Source organism: Mercurialis annua, linkage group LG7 (genome assembly GCF_937616625.2).
Source record: "Mercurialis annua linkage group LG7, ddMerAnnu1.2, whole genome shotgun sequence".
Classification (NCBI taxonomy): Eukaryota; Viridiplantae; Streptophyta; class Magnoliopsida; order Malpighiales; family Euphorbiaceae; genus Mercurialis; species Mercurialis annua.
In genome coordinates this window covers 32,284,969-32,304,554 of record NC_065576.1, presented here as the reverse complement: position 1 = coordinate 32,304,554, position 19,586 = coordinate 32,284,969, and the positions used below count along the sequence as shown (strand labels likewise).

Sequence of the window (19,586 nt, the reverse complement as noted above, 5' to 3'; positions counted from 1 at the left end):
ATAATTTTATATTTTAAAAAAAGAGAATTAGGATGTGGCGTAGCATAGTGCGCTTGTACTGTCCAGCTGGCTCTGCCATCATCAAAGTAAAACAAAAAAACAAACAACATAAAAATGATCCCCACCCCACTCGCTCATCTCATGTTCGCCATCACACTCGCTATCCAATACCCACACATCTCTTGACACGTGTCAATCAAACAAAGCGAGTACAGTGTTTTACCCATACGCGACATTCTTACACCAATTTCCCAAAAGAGGACGATGAAATGCCCTCGAGGAAAAGAAGGACGCTTTTAACTCATACAGCCAGTGACAACTGGGTAGGGCAGTGATACAGCTGTATAATCCACATGGCGGAATGTAATTTGTCAGTATCTGCACCTAATCCTTTTGATTTACAAGAAATGTCCTACACAAGTGCCCTTAAAGCCAGCTAAGTGAGTGGGCATACAGTGGTAACGGCTACATTTTTAATCTCTTTTTGTCCACTTATACTTGATTTTATTCTTCCATTATCCTACGTGGAAAATGATTTGGCATATTTTTAAAAAATTTAGTGATATGGCATTTAATATTGGTTTTAATTTTTTTTAACTTTTTTGGGATTTGGTTCTTATGGAGGAAGCCAATAGTATTTGCCTATAAAAAAGAGTGTTTCAGTGAAGTGAAGCATTTCAGTGAAGAAGCTGAAAATAAAAAATAAAAATAAACTTTCCAATTCTACCCCTCTCACCTCCATTTCCATCAACATGTCTGCCATTGTAGGGTTTATGGTGGTTCTGGTTTCATTCTTGGGTTCGGTTAAGTCAGCTAGATTTGATGAGCTTTATCAGCCGTCATGGGCTCTCGACCACATCATCTACGAAGGAGACCTTCTTAAGCTCAAGCTTGACAACTCTTCCGGTAATAAAATAAATTTACAACCTCGCATTTTTACATTTTTACATGCATTCCTCTGTTATGCTCTGTTTTTTGATTCGATTACCGTACTTTTAAAAGTCTGCTGATGAAGGCTATTTTGGTAATTTCAGGAGCTGGGTTTCAGTCCAAAAGCAAATACTTGTTCGGCAAAGTGAGTATACAGATTAAGCTTGTGGAGGGTGATTCTGCTGGAACTGTTACAGCTTTCTATGTAAGTTTTGATTAATGTTAATTACATGATTAATTATAAATTAATTGGATTAGTGGATGAAGTGGGTCCAAGTTCATTCATGTTTACTGATTTAAATATTTGGCTCCATTAGCTACCGACTTAATTTATCTCGTGACTCATAATAATGGCATTTACTAACTTAGTCCCCACCTTGTTGTGACATTATTTAATTACTGTTTTTGTTTTGTTCAATTAAAATTTACTGAGAGTAAATGTAATAGGTGTGATTTTGTGATTTTTCAGATGTCATCAGAGGGTCCATATCACAATGAGTTCGATTTTGAGTTCCTGGGTAACACAACGGGCGAACCGTATCTGATTCAAACCAACATTTATGTTAATGGAGTTGGCAACCGGGAACAAAGACTCGGTCTTTGGTTCGATCCAACCAAGGATTTCCACTCTTACGCCATTCTCTGGAACCAGCACCAAGTCGTGTAAGCACTATCATCATTTTTTCATATAAACTAGTTTCGCATCAATTGCTACGTACGTAACTCGTAACGTAACTCGTCCAAATATTTTACGTTTTAGGCATTTTTATCTATTATAGGGATAATTTTTTTAGTGATTAACTTTTACCATGATAGTGATAACTGAGAATCAATGTTTTTTTAGCTCAGTGTAATGTCACAAGCAAACAATCATTCCATAGTGGGTCATGTGACTGTAGTGGCTCTGTTACAAAGCCTGAAAGCAACTGAAAAGTAACTAAAACCCACAAAAAAAGAGGAAAATAATAGTCATTTATATAGACCTAATAATGTTGGAAGATACATGACAAATTATAAATGGGGACCCCATTTAAAATTACAAAAATATCTTATGTAAATGTTATGAAATTACATTTAAATGTAAATGGTATGAATGTCTTGCATTATGCAAAGTATCTAACAAAATGGTACGTAAATCAGATTTCTAGTGGACGAGACACCGATCAGATTGCATACAAATATGGAAAACAAAGGAATATCATTCCCAAAAGACCAACCAATGGGAGTATACAGCTCAATATGGAATGCAGACGACTGGGCTACACAGGGAGGACGTGTGAAAACAGACTGGAGCCATGCACCATTCATAGCATCATACAAGGGTTTTGAGATCGATGCGTGTGAGTGTCCAGTGTCAGTTGCAGCAGATGATAATGCCAAGAAATGCAGCAGCAGTAATGGCGAGAAGAAGTACTGGTGGGATGAACCAACGGTGGCCGAGCTGAATGTGCACCAGAGTCATCAGCTCTTGTGGGTTAAGGCTAACCATATGGTGTATGACTATTGCTCTGACACTGCTCGGTTTCCTGCTACTCCAGCTGAGTGTCTGCACCACCGTCACTAAACGTCATGGCGTATGGTTTAGTTTTGTATAAAACGAATGATGGGGTCATGGGGATTGAAGAAAAAGATGTAATATAAACATGTGCTCCATGTTTCATATTTTGGCCGCTACTTTAGATTGTAAGATATTTATTTAGAGTCAAATTTATGAATTTGTTCTTTCCTTCCACTATATATATTTGTGTTATATACTCTTATGCACCCACTGCAAATTTAACTTCAACTATCACACTTGGGAATAATTTAACATTTCAAATGCCCATGAAAACTTGCTAGAATTTAACAATTCAAATGCTCATGATTCTATCTCCCAGAATTCGATAAAAGTTCAACGTACAAATCCAGTCACCTTTAAAAATTTGAAATAATTAGAGAGTTAAAAAACCAAAATTTCTATCCCACCACACCTTACCAGACTCATATTTCATTTTTGCTTTTTGGCAAAAGGCTCATTTTGGCCCTTGATATCATATTAAAAGAATAAATAAGACTTTGAGGTTGAGGTTGGCTCAATTATTATACTGAGGTTGTCCAAAATGGTTCACATCACAACGAGCGTCTATGACACATAGGAAAAAAGTTGAAAACATCCTTAAAATTTAAAATACTTATCAATTTTATGTTTATAAATTCTTTTAACCATTTCCTACTCTTCTTCATTTAAATATCAATAATTGAATAATATTTAAAATTTAAATATTTATTAAAACAATCTTAATTCAATTAAACACTTAGAAACCTAATTAAACACTACAAAATCCAATTAAATAAATCGAATTTCGATTTGTTTAATTGAATTTTGATTGGTTTAGCTGAATTTCGATATGTTTAATCGGATTTTGAAGTGTTTAATTAGGTTTTGAAGTGTTTAATTGAATTTCAATTGTTCTAATTTTAAATTTATTTAATTATATATATTTAAATGAAAAAGAGGGTGAAAATGATTAAAAAAAATTCAAAATACAAAATTAGTAAGTATTTAAAATATAAAGATGGTTTTGAACTTTTATCCTACATGCCACGTAATCATTGGACGGAAAAAAACTAACGGTGTCAGCCTTCGGTGTGATGTGAGCCATTTTGGACAACTTTATAAGACAAAGTGAGCCAATTTTAACCTCAGAGGCTTATTTATTTTTTTGGCCTGACCTCAAAGACTAAAATGAGCCTTTTGCCTTGTTTTTTAACAAAAATAATCATACCTTAACAAAAACACTAAAAGCTATAACTCAAATGATATAAATGTTAGATAGTAAACTGTTAGGTCGTGGGTTCGATTTTTCTCACAAACACTCCCCTTTCCCAATAGTAGACTCTAATATTTCATTTTTATTTTTTTAAATGAACCCATAATTCATACGTAAATTTGTCGAGTATCTTCAATAATATGCTTTTCATAGCATCTCTAAAATACACTTTAAAATTGCCAAACTCTTTAATTTAAAGAGTTTGACAGTAAATTGAGAGTCCAATAAATTCTATATTATTAATTTAAAATAAAGAGTGAAAATGACTCTCTACATATGGAGAGACATTTCTTTCTATTTTATTTTTTAGGAGATAAAATTTCAAATTCAAATAATGAGTTGGTTATTTTTGTTTAAAATATAGTATTTTTAATTTTTTATTTAAGAACTAAATAAATTAATTAATGTAAAATATAAATAAACTTATATTATTTATATTTAATCTATATACTGTTATTCATAAAAATAAACTAAAATTAAAGTTAGTATTAAAGAGACTATTAAATTAATATTATTAATATTTAATATTTTCATTATTAATTATAAAAGTAAAATAAAATAAAAATTTATATTAGAGAGCCGATTGAAATAGAATTGAAAATAGCACTTTTTATTTCAAATATGCTTTTTATTTTATATCAGACGCTCCTAAAAAAAGCACCCTTGAAGATGCTCCTATTAAAAGATATTATTTTTTTACAAATAAAGAGTAAATATTTTTAAGGCCAAATCCATACGGAGGTTCATGTACTATACCATTTTTTTCCGGAAGTCCTTGTACTAATTTTTTATTTTTGTAGTCTCTCTACTTACCAAATTTCATGTCATTTTGTTGTTTTTTCTAGTTCCCATACTTATAATTTTTTTTCCTCCAGTCACCCAAAAGGGTATAAAAGTCAAAAAATTGACAAGTATAGGGATTGGAAAAACAAAAAATTAGTACAAGAACTTACAAAAAAACAGTGTAAAGTATAAGATTTTAGTATGGGTTCGGCCTATTTTTAATTTTAGATAACTAAATTTTGAAATATGAACTAAAAAGTGAAATTTCACTTTCTATGCATTTACTCCTTGGACTTCTAAATGAAACTACTCATTGGTGGCGCCGCCTTCAACATACCCTAGCGTCGCCGCCACTCAAGGTGGCCGTATGGTTCATCAGCTCCAGACCCTCCCAGACTTCATGATTCAATCCAAACCCTGTTTTATTGTTTCTAGCTCACTTGACCTTAGAATTGGGTCCCGTTTGAGCCCATAGTTTTGTAACAATTGTAGTATTATTAATCTGTAATGTAATGGACTTCGAACTTTGAACAACCAGAAGAAATCCAAAATAACCAGAAGTAATGTAGACGATTATCCCCAAAAGACGGGATCAACTTCGAACAACCATTGGTAGAAGACACCAAGATATCCATAATCGAGAAACAACATAACATTGGTCTAACCCTACATGCAAGACTCCGGAGGAGGAGAACTCTATTGTCAATAAGACATCACAAACTTGTATGCAATAGTTCAAATAAACTTCAGACATTTCCGATAGTTGTGGAATAACTATGTAATCCAGGCATCCATGCAATAGGATGGCCCTTGGGACAGCCAAGGGGATAATGTGCCATCTACAAATCCAGAAGGCTCCACATAGGATAATTATCAGGCATCCATGCAATAGGATGGCCCTTGAGACGACTAAGGGGATGTTGTCCCCTTTTGATAGGAGTAAAATACTCCTATGTTTTGAGTTGTTTTCTGAATGCTTTTGCTATGTTTCACTATACTTCTCTAGTATTTTGTATACCTATTGCGTGTGTGAGCGTTTCAGGTGGAACAGAGCGTATGCAAGAGTTTTTGGGTCAAAAAGTACAAAGAAACGAAGATTCAGTGAAGTCGGGACGTATATTGAAGAATGGAAGAAGGAGCCATGTTTTACTCAGGTCTTGATCGAGACATAGCCCTTTAATGTCTCGATCGAGACCCTCTACAAAAATGAATTTGCCAGTTTTGAAGAAGTAGTGTCTCAATCGAGACATTCCTCTTTAATGGATGTCTCGATCGAGACCTAAAGAAATTCAGCAAGAGGAGCAATTTTGGGAAACGAGCTTGGCTTGGTCCACTTCCATTTTTAGCCCAACACATCTTAGCTAGGACGTGTTGTATTTCTTTTTTGGGATATGACTATAGAAGGCACCTTATGTCATTTCTAGGGTAAGCCTCTTTTGTGTAACAACAATTATTCTCTAGTTTTATTCTCTCTAGTTTTTAGACATCTTTTAGCATAGTGTTCTTGGTTCTTGAAGCTTTAATTTCCAGAATTTTGTTCTTCACATTTTCCATTAAAGCAAGATTTATTTGGTTATTCAAGCTCCATTTTATTAGTTCCTTATTAATGCTTTGCAATTACTTCTTTAAGGTAATCTTTATCTACTTTATTATCATGGTTAAATTTTATTTAGTTGTTAATTTAGCAATAGTGATGTGTAGCTAAACCCATTGTTTAGGGGTTTCTTATGATAGTTGTGTGATGATTAGTTGATTAGGGGTGGTTTTTAATTAGGGTTTGATGTGATTTTTGTGCTTATTGACATAGGTTAGATTGATATCCTAATTTATGGTTTTTGGACTAATTGCTTAGACGAGGGTCACTTAATTAGTTGGATTTAGAAATCACATGTTTAAGGATTAATCACGCGAGAGCGGTTTAGGTTTTATTTGGTTATAAGTTAGCTTCGTGATTGGATTCGATTGGTATTATCGAAATCTAATTAGCGAGAGCGATTTTGATTTCGGTAAATTAATCTAATTTCAATTAGCTCTAATTGCGGATTCGAAGAGCGGATTAGGCATTTTAGAAAGACTTGACTCAAACCAATATTTTAAACAACCCTCGGTTACCTAGGATTCATAGACTTGACGCTACCTCTAAACGCTTTAACCTTGATTATCTCTTTTTTAGTTAATTGTTAATCTTAGTTTGTTATTTGCGATCTTAGTGACTTTAATCTTTTAAACTATTTGTGCTCTTGATTCGCAAAACGAATTGAATAGCAACTAAAATTCATTCTCGTTAATCGCTCTATTTTTCACTCTTCGTGGGATCGATTCCGTACTTCCGGATTATTACAAGTTGGTAAATATACCAACAAGTTTTTGGCGCCGTTGCCGGGGAGTGATGGGTGTTTATTGATTGATTGAAATTAGTTGTAGTTCGGTCGAGTTAGCTTTATTTTTTCTTTTTGTTTTTATTGTTTTTTTTGAATCATCAAATCTCATTAAATCGAATATGAAACAATTAAATTTGTAAGAAATTCAGAATAATTCGAAAACTAAATTCGATGACCTGACATGGAACAGACAACATGCTGCCTGATTCGCAGATCTTACTTACGAAAATAAAAATAAATTATTAACTGTTTCGCTAAATAAGTGCAGTATTCGATCACTCTTCGACCAAACTTCTCCAATCATCCACAAACCCATAGCATTCCATTCAATCACCACTTGATAACTCCTTCATAAAAAAGAGACGACAAACTCCTTCATAAAAAAGAGACAACAAACCTTTCATAAAGAAAGGAGAACATAAAATATTCATAAAAAAGAAAAATAATGAAAAATAAATAAAACTAGTATAGCTTATAAATGATTCCATTTTGTTGGTGAAAAGTCTTCAATCTATCTTCATTTCTTGGTAAATGAATTGTGCTTCGTCGATAGATTTTAATCCATCAAGAAATAAATGAAAAAGAGTCGCTATTTATTATATTCTATGAAATTAAAATAACATAAATAAAGGGATGGCTACCGTCAATAAAAAAAATCAAACCATTGACGGCAGTCGGAGAATAAATAAGAAAAAAACTCTTGGCGGCTAGGGTTTGTTTAGAGAGAACATAAAGGTTTGTTTTAGGAGAGAAGATTTTTATTTTTTGTTTTTATTTTTGTTTTTGCTTTTTCGTGGTTTACGTGTGGTTTGCTTGTTTTTGGTTGTGTAGGAATCCGGCTATGTGTTGGTTTATATTTGGAGAGGAGTAATGGCTTGGGGTACAAAGTGTGAGATTTGCGGGATTCTCGGCCACACTTGAAGCGAGTGCTATGGGTTTAGCCAAGCTTTGTATGATGAGAACTTCAATGCTTATTTTGAGTACCCCATTGAGCAAGCGGTTTCTAGCAAAGCTAGAGCAATATCTACACTACCAAACATATGTGAGATTTGTTGGGAATTTGGCCATACCATAGGCGATTGCCCCATACTTATGCAAGCTTTGAATTAGCACGATAATTGTGTGGGTGATCATAGCCAAGAAATTGACCATTATTCCAATACTCACAATCCCTAGTTGGACAACCATCAAATATTTGTTGATTTGGGTAGTGACACGGCATTGATGGAACTGTTAGTGATATGCACTAGGTCAATCATGTTTGACCATGTTTTGACTTTATCATTTTATTATTTATTGATTGGCAGTTTTTATCATTTTATATTAATGATTAAAATACTTGAATGGTTAATTCTTTCTAAGGTCATCGAGTATGTGACTTGATAGTAGAACCCTTAGGTTTAATAAAATAATAATATACCATCTATCCCTAGTCTTAATAGAACATTGAGACTAGTATGATGTTGACTGATGATTATGTTTTACTAATCATGTATATGAGATATTAAGTCAAATCATAGGTGCTATTTGAGAAATAAGGCACTGGATGACCCACTGTGAGAATACTACATAGATCACTGTCATAAGTAATTCTCATTACAGTTCTATTAGTATAGTCCTTTGACCTTGAAATCATCATGGATTTCTACATAGCTATTTCATATTTTGATACAGTCTTACATTATCTTTAACAGGATAATGGAATAGATTGTCATTGGATATGAAAGTAACTATGTGAGAAATGTGAGTGACTGAGAAGGAATTTGTCCCTCATTTATTTGAGTAAGATATCTATGGACCCCTTGAAGAAGATAGACTGAAGAAAATGCATGGCCATGCTAATTGATAAGAAGTTATCATTTTCAGTCTACTTAGAGTCAAGAAACTAATGATTGAATATTATAAGGATGACATAACTATGCCTTATATTCAATCTGGATATCGAGAGACAAAGGGATTAAAATATTATTGTAAATGGTTAAATCGGATTATCGATATTCATATAATTTGGGTAGTCATAATGTCTTGCTAGAGGCCACTTATGACTTGTGGGCTGAAATAGGGATTTCGAGCCTACTGCCAACGTTATATGAACCTACAGGGTCGCACACTAAGAACAGGCCCAAAACAATTATGGGTTGTACAAGCCCAATGTGATTAAGTGATTAATTATATATATATATATATATATATATATATATATATATATATATATAATTCGTAATATATATATATATATATATATATATATATATATATATATTAATTCGAAATTTAAGGATAAGTGTTTTCTTTAATTTATTATTTTTTGGAAGATAATAAATATAGTAATTAATATATATGGATAATTATCAAAAAGGAGTTTTTGATAAACATAAACTTGTAGAATTGCAATGAGATTGAAATTCGAATTTGTCTCAAACCCTAGTGTTATTTATCACTATAAATACTCATTAAGCAGTTGGTTTGAGAATCACGAAATTCATTATTCACTAAATCACTAAAATTCGAAATTGCTTGTGAAGCAATAGTGCTAGCACACAAGCACTAGTTTTGGCTAAGGTCTGTTCGTGTGGATACTCGTAGAGGACGCATTCTTTTGGAGGCGTTTCTGATCCGAGGCCAGGTATCACCAAAGTGAACCACCTCCTTCCTTCCTACATTGCTGTTGAATTCGACATACAAGTAAGTAATTATTCTGTTAATTCGAATTACATGGATCTTGGTTTGGGTTTTTAGATAAATTTTTGAAATTCCGCTGCGTTATGAACCTATAAAACCCAACAGGAACATCCTCCTACAAAGGTACGCGAAGTGATCGAAAGTGAAAAATGTGAGGATGTTGAACTTGAAGCTCCAATTTCCAAGCCACTTACTTGTCCCAAGCGCTTAAATGATGAAAGTGGGGAAAAATTTGGTATTACGATACTCTACGAGGAAATCTACGAATCCTTTGATTATAAAGATCCATTCTTAGAGGGGTTTGATTCCGAGTATGAGGAAAATAATATCAAACATATGAAGATGCTTCATACTCCTCATGTTCTTTGTTATAGAGTACAAGCCTACTCTAAATTATTGGAATTTTATTTGAAGGAGCCAACAAGGAAAAAGAGGGAGAATATGCTACCAAGACGGCTTCCGCATGTTAGGTTATATTTTTAACAATCTTACGCGAAGAGTCTAGCTTTGTACTCTAACTAAAGCGCACTCGGGAGACAATCCCGAGAGGTTCAATTTCTTACCTTTGCTTTTGTTTTGTTAATTATTATTAGCGAGATTTGTTTTCTAAACCTTTGTTGAGAAAAAAACCCCAACTTGTAATAGAGTGGACCTAAGTCCGAGTTATCGATCCCACAAGGAGTGAATTCAAGAGTGATTATCGATGAGAATGAAATTAGTTGCAATTCAATTCGTTTAGCAAGAGAATAAGTGTTTTTCTTAATTAACCAATCAACCAACTACTAAACTTATGCTAATTTAGGAATTAACAAATTACTAATTTAAAGAATCGAGTAAATGCTATAATAAATAACGAAATTCAAGTGATAAAGAGGTTTGGGAGCTAATAATCCTCTTAGGTCATGCAATCAAGGGTATCGGGTTTAGGGTTCTAAACGAGAACCGAGTTTTTTCTAAATCGCAACTCCCGCTCTCTCGAGCCTCAAAGAGTTACAAAACCACAACTAATTAAGCTCAACCTACTCTCGTAGCACTAAACACAATTAGAGGCAATTAGCAATTAAACACAACTCATAGGCCACCTAATTACTAACCCACTCTCATGGTGTTACTAATTAAGTCTCTAATTAATCACATCCAACTAATAAACCCTCTCTCAAGGTGAGAATTAATTTAAGAACAATACTTAGGTAGCTAATCTAAGCAAGCTTTAGGCTCCTTAATTAGAACAATCAACACAACCCCACAACCCTAACCCAATCATACACAACTAAGATTCAAATTAACCCCCAAACATGGGGTTTAGCCAACCATGGTGAAGATAACAAGAATTACTAATTTATCAACAAACATAAAGCATCTATTACCATTCATAATGAATAAAAGACAATTACCTTAAGTAGAGCTTGTGTGTAAATAAGAGTATTCACTAGATAATGAAGCTTGAAATAATAATAAGACTTGTAGTAGAAGAAAAATCATAAAGAAAACTAAAATCTGGAAATTACTTCTTAAGAACAATAAGAACAATTGTAGATCTCTCCAAAAGGAAATAAAAAGTACTATATTAGGATTGAGGCTAAAAGTGTAGAATGTTTTACCCTAAAAACATAAAAGGCCTTATATAGCCAAGCCAAAAGAGGCTAAATGACAAATCCACTAGTACAAAGGTTTGACCAAAAGGGGAAAATGGGCCCACTAGCACACTGACCCAAAAAGATTTTCTTCTCCAGGTTTCCTTCATGTCTCGATCGAGAAGCCTTTGTAAGGATGCTTCTCGATCGAGACCCTATTTTTAGGTAGCTCTCGGCTTCTCTTGGAGACCTTGGTCTCGATCGAGAAGCTTAGAACAGGGGCCTTCTCGATCGAGACCTGCATAAAAAGTGGCTTCTCGATTTGAAAACCTTTGTCTCGATAGAGACCTTGGTAAACCTTGGGTCTCTTTCAATCTTGCGTCCTAGCTTCCGTCTTCTAGATTTCTTTGATACTTCGCCCTTTATTGATCAAAAACCTTCATAATCGCTCCGATTACCTGAAATTGCACGCACACGTAATAAGGCATACAATTGCTTTAAAAACGCATATAAAACGTTCGAAGCGATGCTAAAAAGACTCGAACCGATAGGAGTATTCCACTCCTATCAACCTTAACTCATGCAATTTTCACTTTTTATATTTGATGGCCATGGGGACATTGCATGAAATAGTGTGAGGGGGGATGAAAATTGCTTTCGTTAAATGCTTATCGTTTATTTCTTTTCTAGCTTAGGTTGTGTTTATTTTTGTTGTTTGTGTTTAGATTGTGTAGGTTGTTGTTTTGTCTCCTAGCACTAATCTTTTGTCTTTAAATCGTATTTATGGAATGAGAAATTTTGTGCAATTTTTAAAAATTTATCAACAATTAGTATCTCCTGGTCTATGAATGTGTAAATGCATTTGTCTAGTCTAAGCAATTTATGGTTGATGCTTACTTAATGAAATACAATGGAATTGGACATGTTTAGTTGCCATTAAGGCGGGTCTTATAATTATGTGATTTTGGGGCATGACCGAGGCACTTAATTCGGATGCATGATATGCGCTTTTAATTAGAAATTTTTGTGTCACTTTGAACATGAGCATATTTTGGCATGAATTCATATGACTTGAACACTTAGTATGACATCGTTTTTACTTAGTATTTTGAGCCTAATTGTTTTGTGAGTGTCATTTTTGTTCCAGAATTTTTAGAATTTGCTCGGTGTCCATTCGAGATTACATTGTTGAGTGATTGATGATTAGATGAGTATGGCATTAGGTGTAACCAGTTCTAGAGACCACTTTAAAGCTTACCTTTTAACTCTAGATAGCCAAGTTTGGACTTAGACCTTTGTTGATATTACCGTATCCACACATTAATCCCGTTCTTCCATTTCCTCTTTAAACACCTGAACTTGACTTGAGAACTAGTGTGAGGAGGTTGAGGTAGTATTCTGATGGAAAAAAAGGAAATTTTTGAACTTGAACTTAAAAGAAAACTCTATGCCTAGAAAAGAAGAAAAGAAAGAAAAATACAAAAAATATAAGCAAGAAGAAAAAAATACAAAAATAGAAAGTAAAAAAAGAAATAAAGGCATTAGAGTGAAATAAGAAGTTCAACTGTGCTAAAATTCCAAGCTAGCCTAAAATGTTGATGTTATTGTTATTATTTAGTTTCAAGTCAAGTGTAGCCTAAAATATCAACTTTCATCCACCCCAACCCTTGGCCAAGTTACAACCCGGAAAGTCCATATGATGATTGTCGATCACCAAGCTAAGTAGTGGAGTTTAGGAATATGAGCAAACTTATGTGAATTCCGTGTTTTGTGTGCTTCATTTCTTTGCCTTAAACACTTGTGTGTAAGAGCGAAATCTTATGAGGAATAATTTCTTATATTCAATGCTTGTGATTGATTGCCATTGTGTTCATCTTCTAAGGTTGGCCAAATGCTCGCATGTCCCTTAAGTGATAGTACTTTCGTGATTGCCATTCGGAAAACTTGTTAAGATTGCGACTTGTCTTGATGCCGTCTGAATTTGTCTTGTCTATTGCATTCTTCATTTGTTTTCATGAATCAGAGTTGTCGACGCTAGATGATTGCATTTGCATCTTCATCGGTCGGGAGTACATTTATGGACAAGTAGTCGGAATTGCTAAGTTCTTAATTTCTAGTTGTTGAGTGAGCTTTGTTCTTACTTGAAGACAAGCAAGGTTCTAGTGTGACGAGGTTTGATAGGAGTCAAATATTCCTATGTTTTGAGTTGTTTTCCACATGATTTTGCTATGTTTCACCGTGGTTTTATAATATTTTGTATACCTTATAGCGCGTCCGAGCGTTTTAGGTGGAAAGGAGCGTATGCAAGAGTTTTTGGGTCAAAAAGTACAAAGAAACGAAGATCCGGTGAAGAAGGAGCCCTGATTTACTCAGGTCTCGATCGAGACATAGCCCTTCAATGAATGTCTCGATCGAGACCCTTTGTAAAAATGAATCTACCAGTTTTAAAGAAGTAGTGTCTTAATCGAGACATTCCTCTTTAATGGATGCCTCGATCGAGACCTTAAGAAATTCAGCAAGAGGAGCAATATTGGGAATCGTGCTTGGCTTGGTCCACTTTCATTTTTGGCCCAACACACCTTAGCTAGGATGTTTTGTATTTTATTTTTGGGATATGACTATTTAAGGCACCTTATGCCATTTCTAGGTTAAGCCTTTTTTGTGTAACAACAATTATTATCTAGTTTTATTCTCTCTACTTTTTAGACATCTTTTAGCATAGTGTTCTTGGTTCTTGAAGCCTTAATTTCCAGAATTTTATTCTTCACATTTTCCATTAAAGCAAGATTTATTTGGTTATTCAAGCTCCATTTTATTAGTTCCTTGTTAATGCTTTGCAATTATTTTTTTAAGGTAATCTTTCTCTACTTTATTAGCATGGTTAAATCTTATTTAGTTGTTAATTTAGAAATAGTGATGTGTAGCTAAACCCATTGTTTAGGGGTTGCTTATGATAGTTGTGTGATGATTAGTTGATTAGGGGTGGTTTGTAGTTCGGGTTTGATGTGATTTTTGTGCTTATTGACCTAGGTTAGATTGATATCCTAATTTATGGTTTTTGGACTAATTGCTTAGGCGAGGGTCACCTAATTAGTCGGATTTAGAAATCACATGTTTAAGGCTTAATCACGCGAGAGCGGTTTAGGTTTTATTTGGTTATAAGTTAGCTTCGTGATTGGATTCAATTGATATTATCGAAATCTAATTACGCGAGAGCGATTTTGATTTCGGTAAATTAATTTAATTTCAATTAGCTCTAATTGCGAACTCGAGAGAGCGAATTAGGCATTTTAGAAAGACTTGACCCAAACCAATATTTCAAACAACCTCCGGTGACCTAGGATTCATAGACTTGACCAGCAACCTCTAGACGCTTTTTAACCTTGATTATCTCGTTTTTAGTTAATTGTTAATCTTAGTTTGTTATTTGCGATTTTATTGACTTTAATCTTTGAAACTATTTGTGCTCTTGATTCGCTAAACGAATTAAATAGCAACTAAAAATCATTTTCGTCAATCGCTCTATTTTTCACTCTTCGTGGGATCGATTCCGTACTTCCGGATTATTACAAGTTGGTAAATACACCAACACCTCTACATATCCAAGAGGCTCCGGATAGGATAATGACCAGACATCCATGCAACATGATGACCCTTGGAACGGCCAAGGGCATGTTGTCCCCTCTGTAAAACTAGGAGGCTCAGGAAAGGATAATGACCAAGCATCCATGCAATAGGATGGCCCTTGGGACAATCAAGGGGATGTTATTGTAGACACCTATTTTCTTGACAGGTAAAAATGATAATGGACTAAAGCGTCCAATGATTATTTTCAGCGAAAATCGTCCGGGTGACAAGCTATTGATTTGTTTGTTGGAGTCTAAGTAGGCGTAATCAGTTCATAGCTGCAAACTTAGAGGATTAAAGCATAATTAGTTGTGAATAGCATATAAAAATTCAAAGAGCTTGTAGTCTAAGTCTAGAAATTGGACTAATTGCAATATCTTAGAAGTTTATGGGCCAATTTGCAAGTTTGGCGGACTGAAATTGACCATAACCAAGCCTATAGGACCCTAGGAGCCGTTTTAAGCACTTTCAGGCACTAAAACAGACTAATAGACACACTTTGCTTAGCCTTAAAGAATAAATCCGAATTTAATTAATAAAAAGTGGTTACTAGAGTAGCACGCCGCCACAAATACTCGCTAATGAAGTCAACATATGATCGAGACCCCCGGCATAAGTAACGCTGATACACTCCATTAATGCATGTTCCTCTGGTTCTTGTGGGTTGATATGATAACGCTAGAGGACAGGCCTAAAGGAATGGGAGGGATGAGAGATAAGGTATAACTTGCCCTTCCATTTCTTCACAGAATCTGGAATGTCACTAAACATCTTCAACCCAGAGCAAAAACCTAGGGTAATGAAAGACATGTCTTTACGACAAAATGGACAATTCATGTAGTAATGAATACAAGCGATGGTCAGTCGCTCACTATGAAGATGATAAAGCGACTTATGACATATAAAATAATGGATGGCATTGGGATGGAGGTGAGACAAAGGGATATCCCAGGATTTAAGAAAGCGGAGCAGTAGAGAATCCAATGGGTAAAGGAGACCGGCCAGTAACTGCTCTTCAAAAATAAACGAGCAACCAAGTGGAGGGCGAGAATTCTCAAACTGGACGTCAACTGGAAAATCTAGAAGGTAGTAGAAAGGTATGATGTAGGTCTCCCGCAGAGTAACCAGCGTCTCTTGAGTCATCGAACAAGGCCATTTCTTCAGAGAAGCAATGGCCTTCTATTAACCCTCAGTCATGGTCAAGGTATAAAGAAGGAGGAAGATTCAACAATGGATTAAGAGGAGAGGAGAACAACACGAAAGCAGAAAGCAAGAAAGAAGAAAGACAATGAGAATAAAAAGAAAGAAAAGAACAACTTTTGCTAATTTTGAAAGGAAAATAGAAACGAAACGGCGGCAGGGCACGAAAAGGTGCAAGACGCATTAATTGCAACAAAGTAGGTTTTCTAAAAGGCACAAAAAAATACAGGGGTACAAAGCCGAACTGACGACCCGACACACTAAAGTCCGTCTCACAAAATAGACATAAATATTTATGCGAAACGGAAATGGAGGTGGTGATTAATGATTGAATAAGATTACAAACTCCGCATTGAGATCACAATCCCACATCGCCTAAAAGGAATAACGAACGCGCATTTGCCTACAAATAAATCATCACCAAGCCACTAGAGAGGATCCAGATTCCGACCCAGACACCCAACTACAATCCTAATCACTAGAACGGACCAGAGGTCCAAATCCTCTATCTGGATCTATCCCTAAAGAGATAAATCAATTTTTCATCCTTTGCAGAAATCTCCACATCTGTCAATAAATAAAAAGGTTAATGTTATAAAAATTTACAAGTTTTACACGTTTTCTCATTTTAATCACGCCATTTTAAAAATCGTCATTTTCATACACGAACTACTAATTTTTCTCAAATCCATACACTGTTCAAAAATTCGGTAAAAATTTCTGAGCTGGAATCAGACAGTGACATGAAATAACAAACTGGATAATAACACGTTAGCAATATTTGCCGGATTTTTGAATGGTGTATGATTTTCAGAAAAATTGATAGTTGATATATGAAAATGACGATTTTTAAACGGCATATGATTAAAATGAAAAAACATATAAAGTTTTGTTCGCTAGATTTTCACCTTGCTCAAACCTTTGAATTTATTAATGGGTAACTTTAGGTACTGATGCTTTAACCGGTGTGATTCTAGATGAGGTAAACAGGATTTGAATGACGTAACCTTAATTCAAGTGACGTAACTCGAATCCAAGTAACGTTGTCCAAATTGTGAATGACGTTGCCGTCGTTCGATTAAAACTAACATTATTAATCTGGGAATCCTGAGATCCAAGCGAGATTAATATCAATTCTACTCCTAAACTAAGATTCAATCCGGAGATTGGGATAAAAAGCCTGAGCTTTGGTTTTTGATTAATGATGTGTTGATGAAATAATAATACAATAATACTGACTATTTATAGGGAACTAACCCTAATAAAGAGACCTAATTCTAATGAGATTCCATCTCCTAATTAACGAAGAAAACTAAATAAAAAAGGCTAAAATAAATATAGCTCCTATTGGGCTGACAATCCCTAATGAGCCCATTCAATACACCCTTTCTGACCATGGGCCGAAATACCACTCAGCCTTATAATGATTCTCCTGGGCCGGTGCAAACAATGCCCCCAACAAGCCTGAAGTTTAGACTTTGGGCTTGTTATTGTCGGCCCCAACACCGAAGTGGGCTACGCTGCCACTACTTTGGCCCATGCGGTAAAACTTCTCTAGTAACTGCCTTTTTCCCCCAAGGTATAAAATATCCATTATTTCCTCTTTTGGATTTTACCTGAATCTTTGACTCCCGAAAATCTCTCAAATCCGTTGACTCTCTACCGATTCTTCAGATCCCAATCGCCCAGTATTCAAAGTATATCGTCAGATCATCATGGCTCAACAAGAAGAAGCAGCTCTTCAAGCGTCCAACAGAATCGCCGAAATCAAGTCCACCGCACCGTCAACTTCCTTCGAGGTAATATCAGAATTAGACTACAACCGATTTTCCGTAGGGCCGATTCTCACCACTCCTTCAGAACTCTGCGAAACTGCCGTTCCTTTCCCCGATCACGCTCCCCCTCGTTTTTCAGAACAACATTACTCGTCCGTATGGACCGGCGAAACCTTCAAAAACTGGCCGAGTACCAATGCCGAATATAAAAATTGGATTTTAAGGCTTCATGGATACTATGGCGATGTCTGGAAAATCTTAGGTCTGTATGACCTTATTGGAATCAGTCAAAACGTCTTCCCTATCGCCAAACACTACTGCTTCGGGGCATCCCTTTTTTGGTCCGATACCACCAACACCTTCTGCTTTCGAAGAGGGCCGATGTCAATCACTCTAATGGATTTGGCCTTCATGTTCAACGTCAATATAACCGGTGTTCGAATATCGCCTCTCAACTGCCAAACATCTCCAAACCTGCGTCTTGGCCCTGAAAAATCTGCAAAGAGCTTCAAACACTTCTTATCCAGTAACATCGGCCAAAACAACCAACCCCCAACTGCCAACGAACATATCGCCTTCTTAGCCTACTTCCTTGCTAAGTTCATCATATGTCCTGCTTCTTTTAGGGTTACCCAAGAATGCCTCCGCATCGCCGTTGCCTTAGCTGAAGGTCATCCCCTAAACATGGGAGAGTTTATCTTAGGATCACTTTACCGATGTCTTCACTCCATGATCAAGAATAGCCGAGTGAAAGCTCACCGATGTCCGAGCGGCCCTTTATGGATAGTCCAGGCTTGGCTCTATATGTACTTCCCTGACATCGTCCGTCTCCCTGAGAGAACCTCAGACACCTGCTTTGGCTATACACTTTTTCAAGGAATCGCCCTCTTACCACACCTTAAAGATGTTATTGGCTACTTTCTAGAAACCCGCGAGCAATCGCCCAATCCATGGTGCCCGATTCTGAACATAAAATTCCCACCGAAGTGGCTGTCTTATGGTTGGGAAATAACTGAAGATTCCGAGATAGACGAAGGACTTCACTCCCAATGGTGGGACAACTGGAGCAATTCTTTAACAAGCCGTAACCTCTTGATCGGCAACAACTTTAAGAATAGTGGATCGGAAGCGTACTGTCCCAACTATTTATCTAGACAATTCGGCTTCACTCAGGCGATTCCTTGTCCCTTTTTAATAGACAGGAATAACTATGGTGCTAATCGTCCTGCCTTACCACATAGTAGACATATATCCTTCCTAGGGCACCTTCATGAGATGTACTTACCATCGCCTGATGAGATACCGATTCCAGATGGGGAGCCTTCTTCTACAGATGAGTTCGAAGAGTGGTGGGAAATTGTGATCGGCCTTAACTTCGGATTATCGGCAGAAGATATCCTTAAATTGAATATTTTTCAACTTCCTGAAACGAAGCGCAAACGTACTCACGCTGATGTTTTTCTTTTACAGGTTCCACAGCCGAAGAAGAGGAAAGGTAACTTCGAGCATCGCCTTGAACTTATTAAATTTGAGCGTTTTTACAGATTCAAGTATGACCCCTCAAATCGCCCCCTCCTTAGTTTAAAAATGGAAAACCATAGAAGAGAAGCTTGGCGAAAATATATACTCAAATGGAGGGAAGTATGGGAGAAGAAATACCCACATCAGCCATACCTCATCTTCCAACAATATATTCGCCCTTCTTTCCAATATAAAGCACCTTTAGTACCCGATTCTGAATATATGTTAGCCGATAAGAAACCCAAATCTCGCCCTAAGAAGGTAACGTTTACTGGTTATTTTTTCCCAGGTGACTATAAAGAT

General features: G+C 35.7%; 1 protein-coding gene across 1 annotated transcript; it reads left to right on the top strand.

The window, feature by feature from the left end:
• The first annotated feature begins 671 nt into the window (after positions 1 to 671).
• On the top strand, positions 672 to 2,665 carry LOC126656088 (xyloglucan endotransglucosylase protein 6). Its single transcript, XM_050350562.2, has 4 exons — positions 672 to 906; positions 1,035 to 1,135; positions 1,400 to 1,593; positions 2,071 to 2,665. The coding sequence occupies exons 1-4, from the start codon at positions 753 to 755 to the stop codon at positions 2,492 to 2,494; spliced, it is 873 nt and encodes a 290-aa protein (XP_050206519.1). The 5' UTR covers positions 672 to 752; the 3' UTR covers positions 2,495 to 2,665.
• Positions 2,666 to 19,586: the final 16,921 nt, after the last annotated feature.

Bases quoted from the DNA above. Each gene is read 5' to 3' on its own strand.
- LOC126656088 (XM_050350562.2), top strand. From the start codon at position 753: ATGTCTGCCATTGTAGGGTTTATGGTGGTTCTGGTTTCATTCTTGGGT. The intron at 907-1,034 runs GTAATAAAATAA...TGGTAATTTCAG, and splicing joins CAAGCTTGACAACTCTTCCG to GAGCTGGGTTTCAGTCCAAA. The intron at 1,594-2,070 runs GTAAGCACTATC...TACGTAAATCAG, and splicing joins TGGAACCAGCACCAAGTCGT to ATTTCTAGTGGACGAGACAC.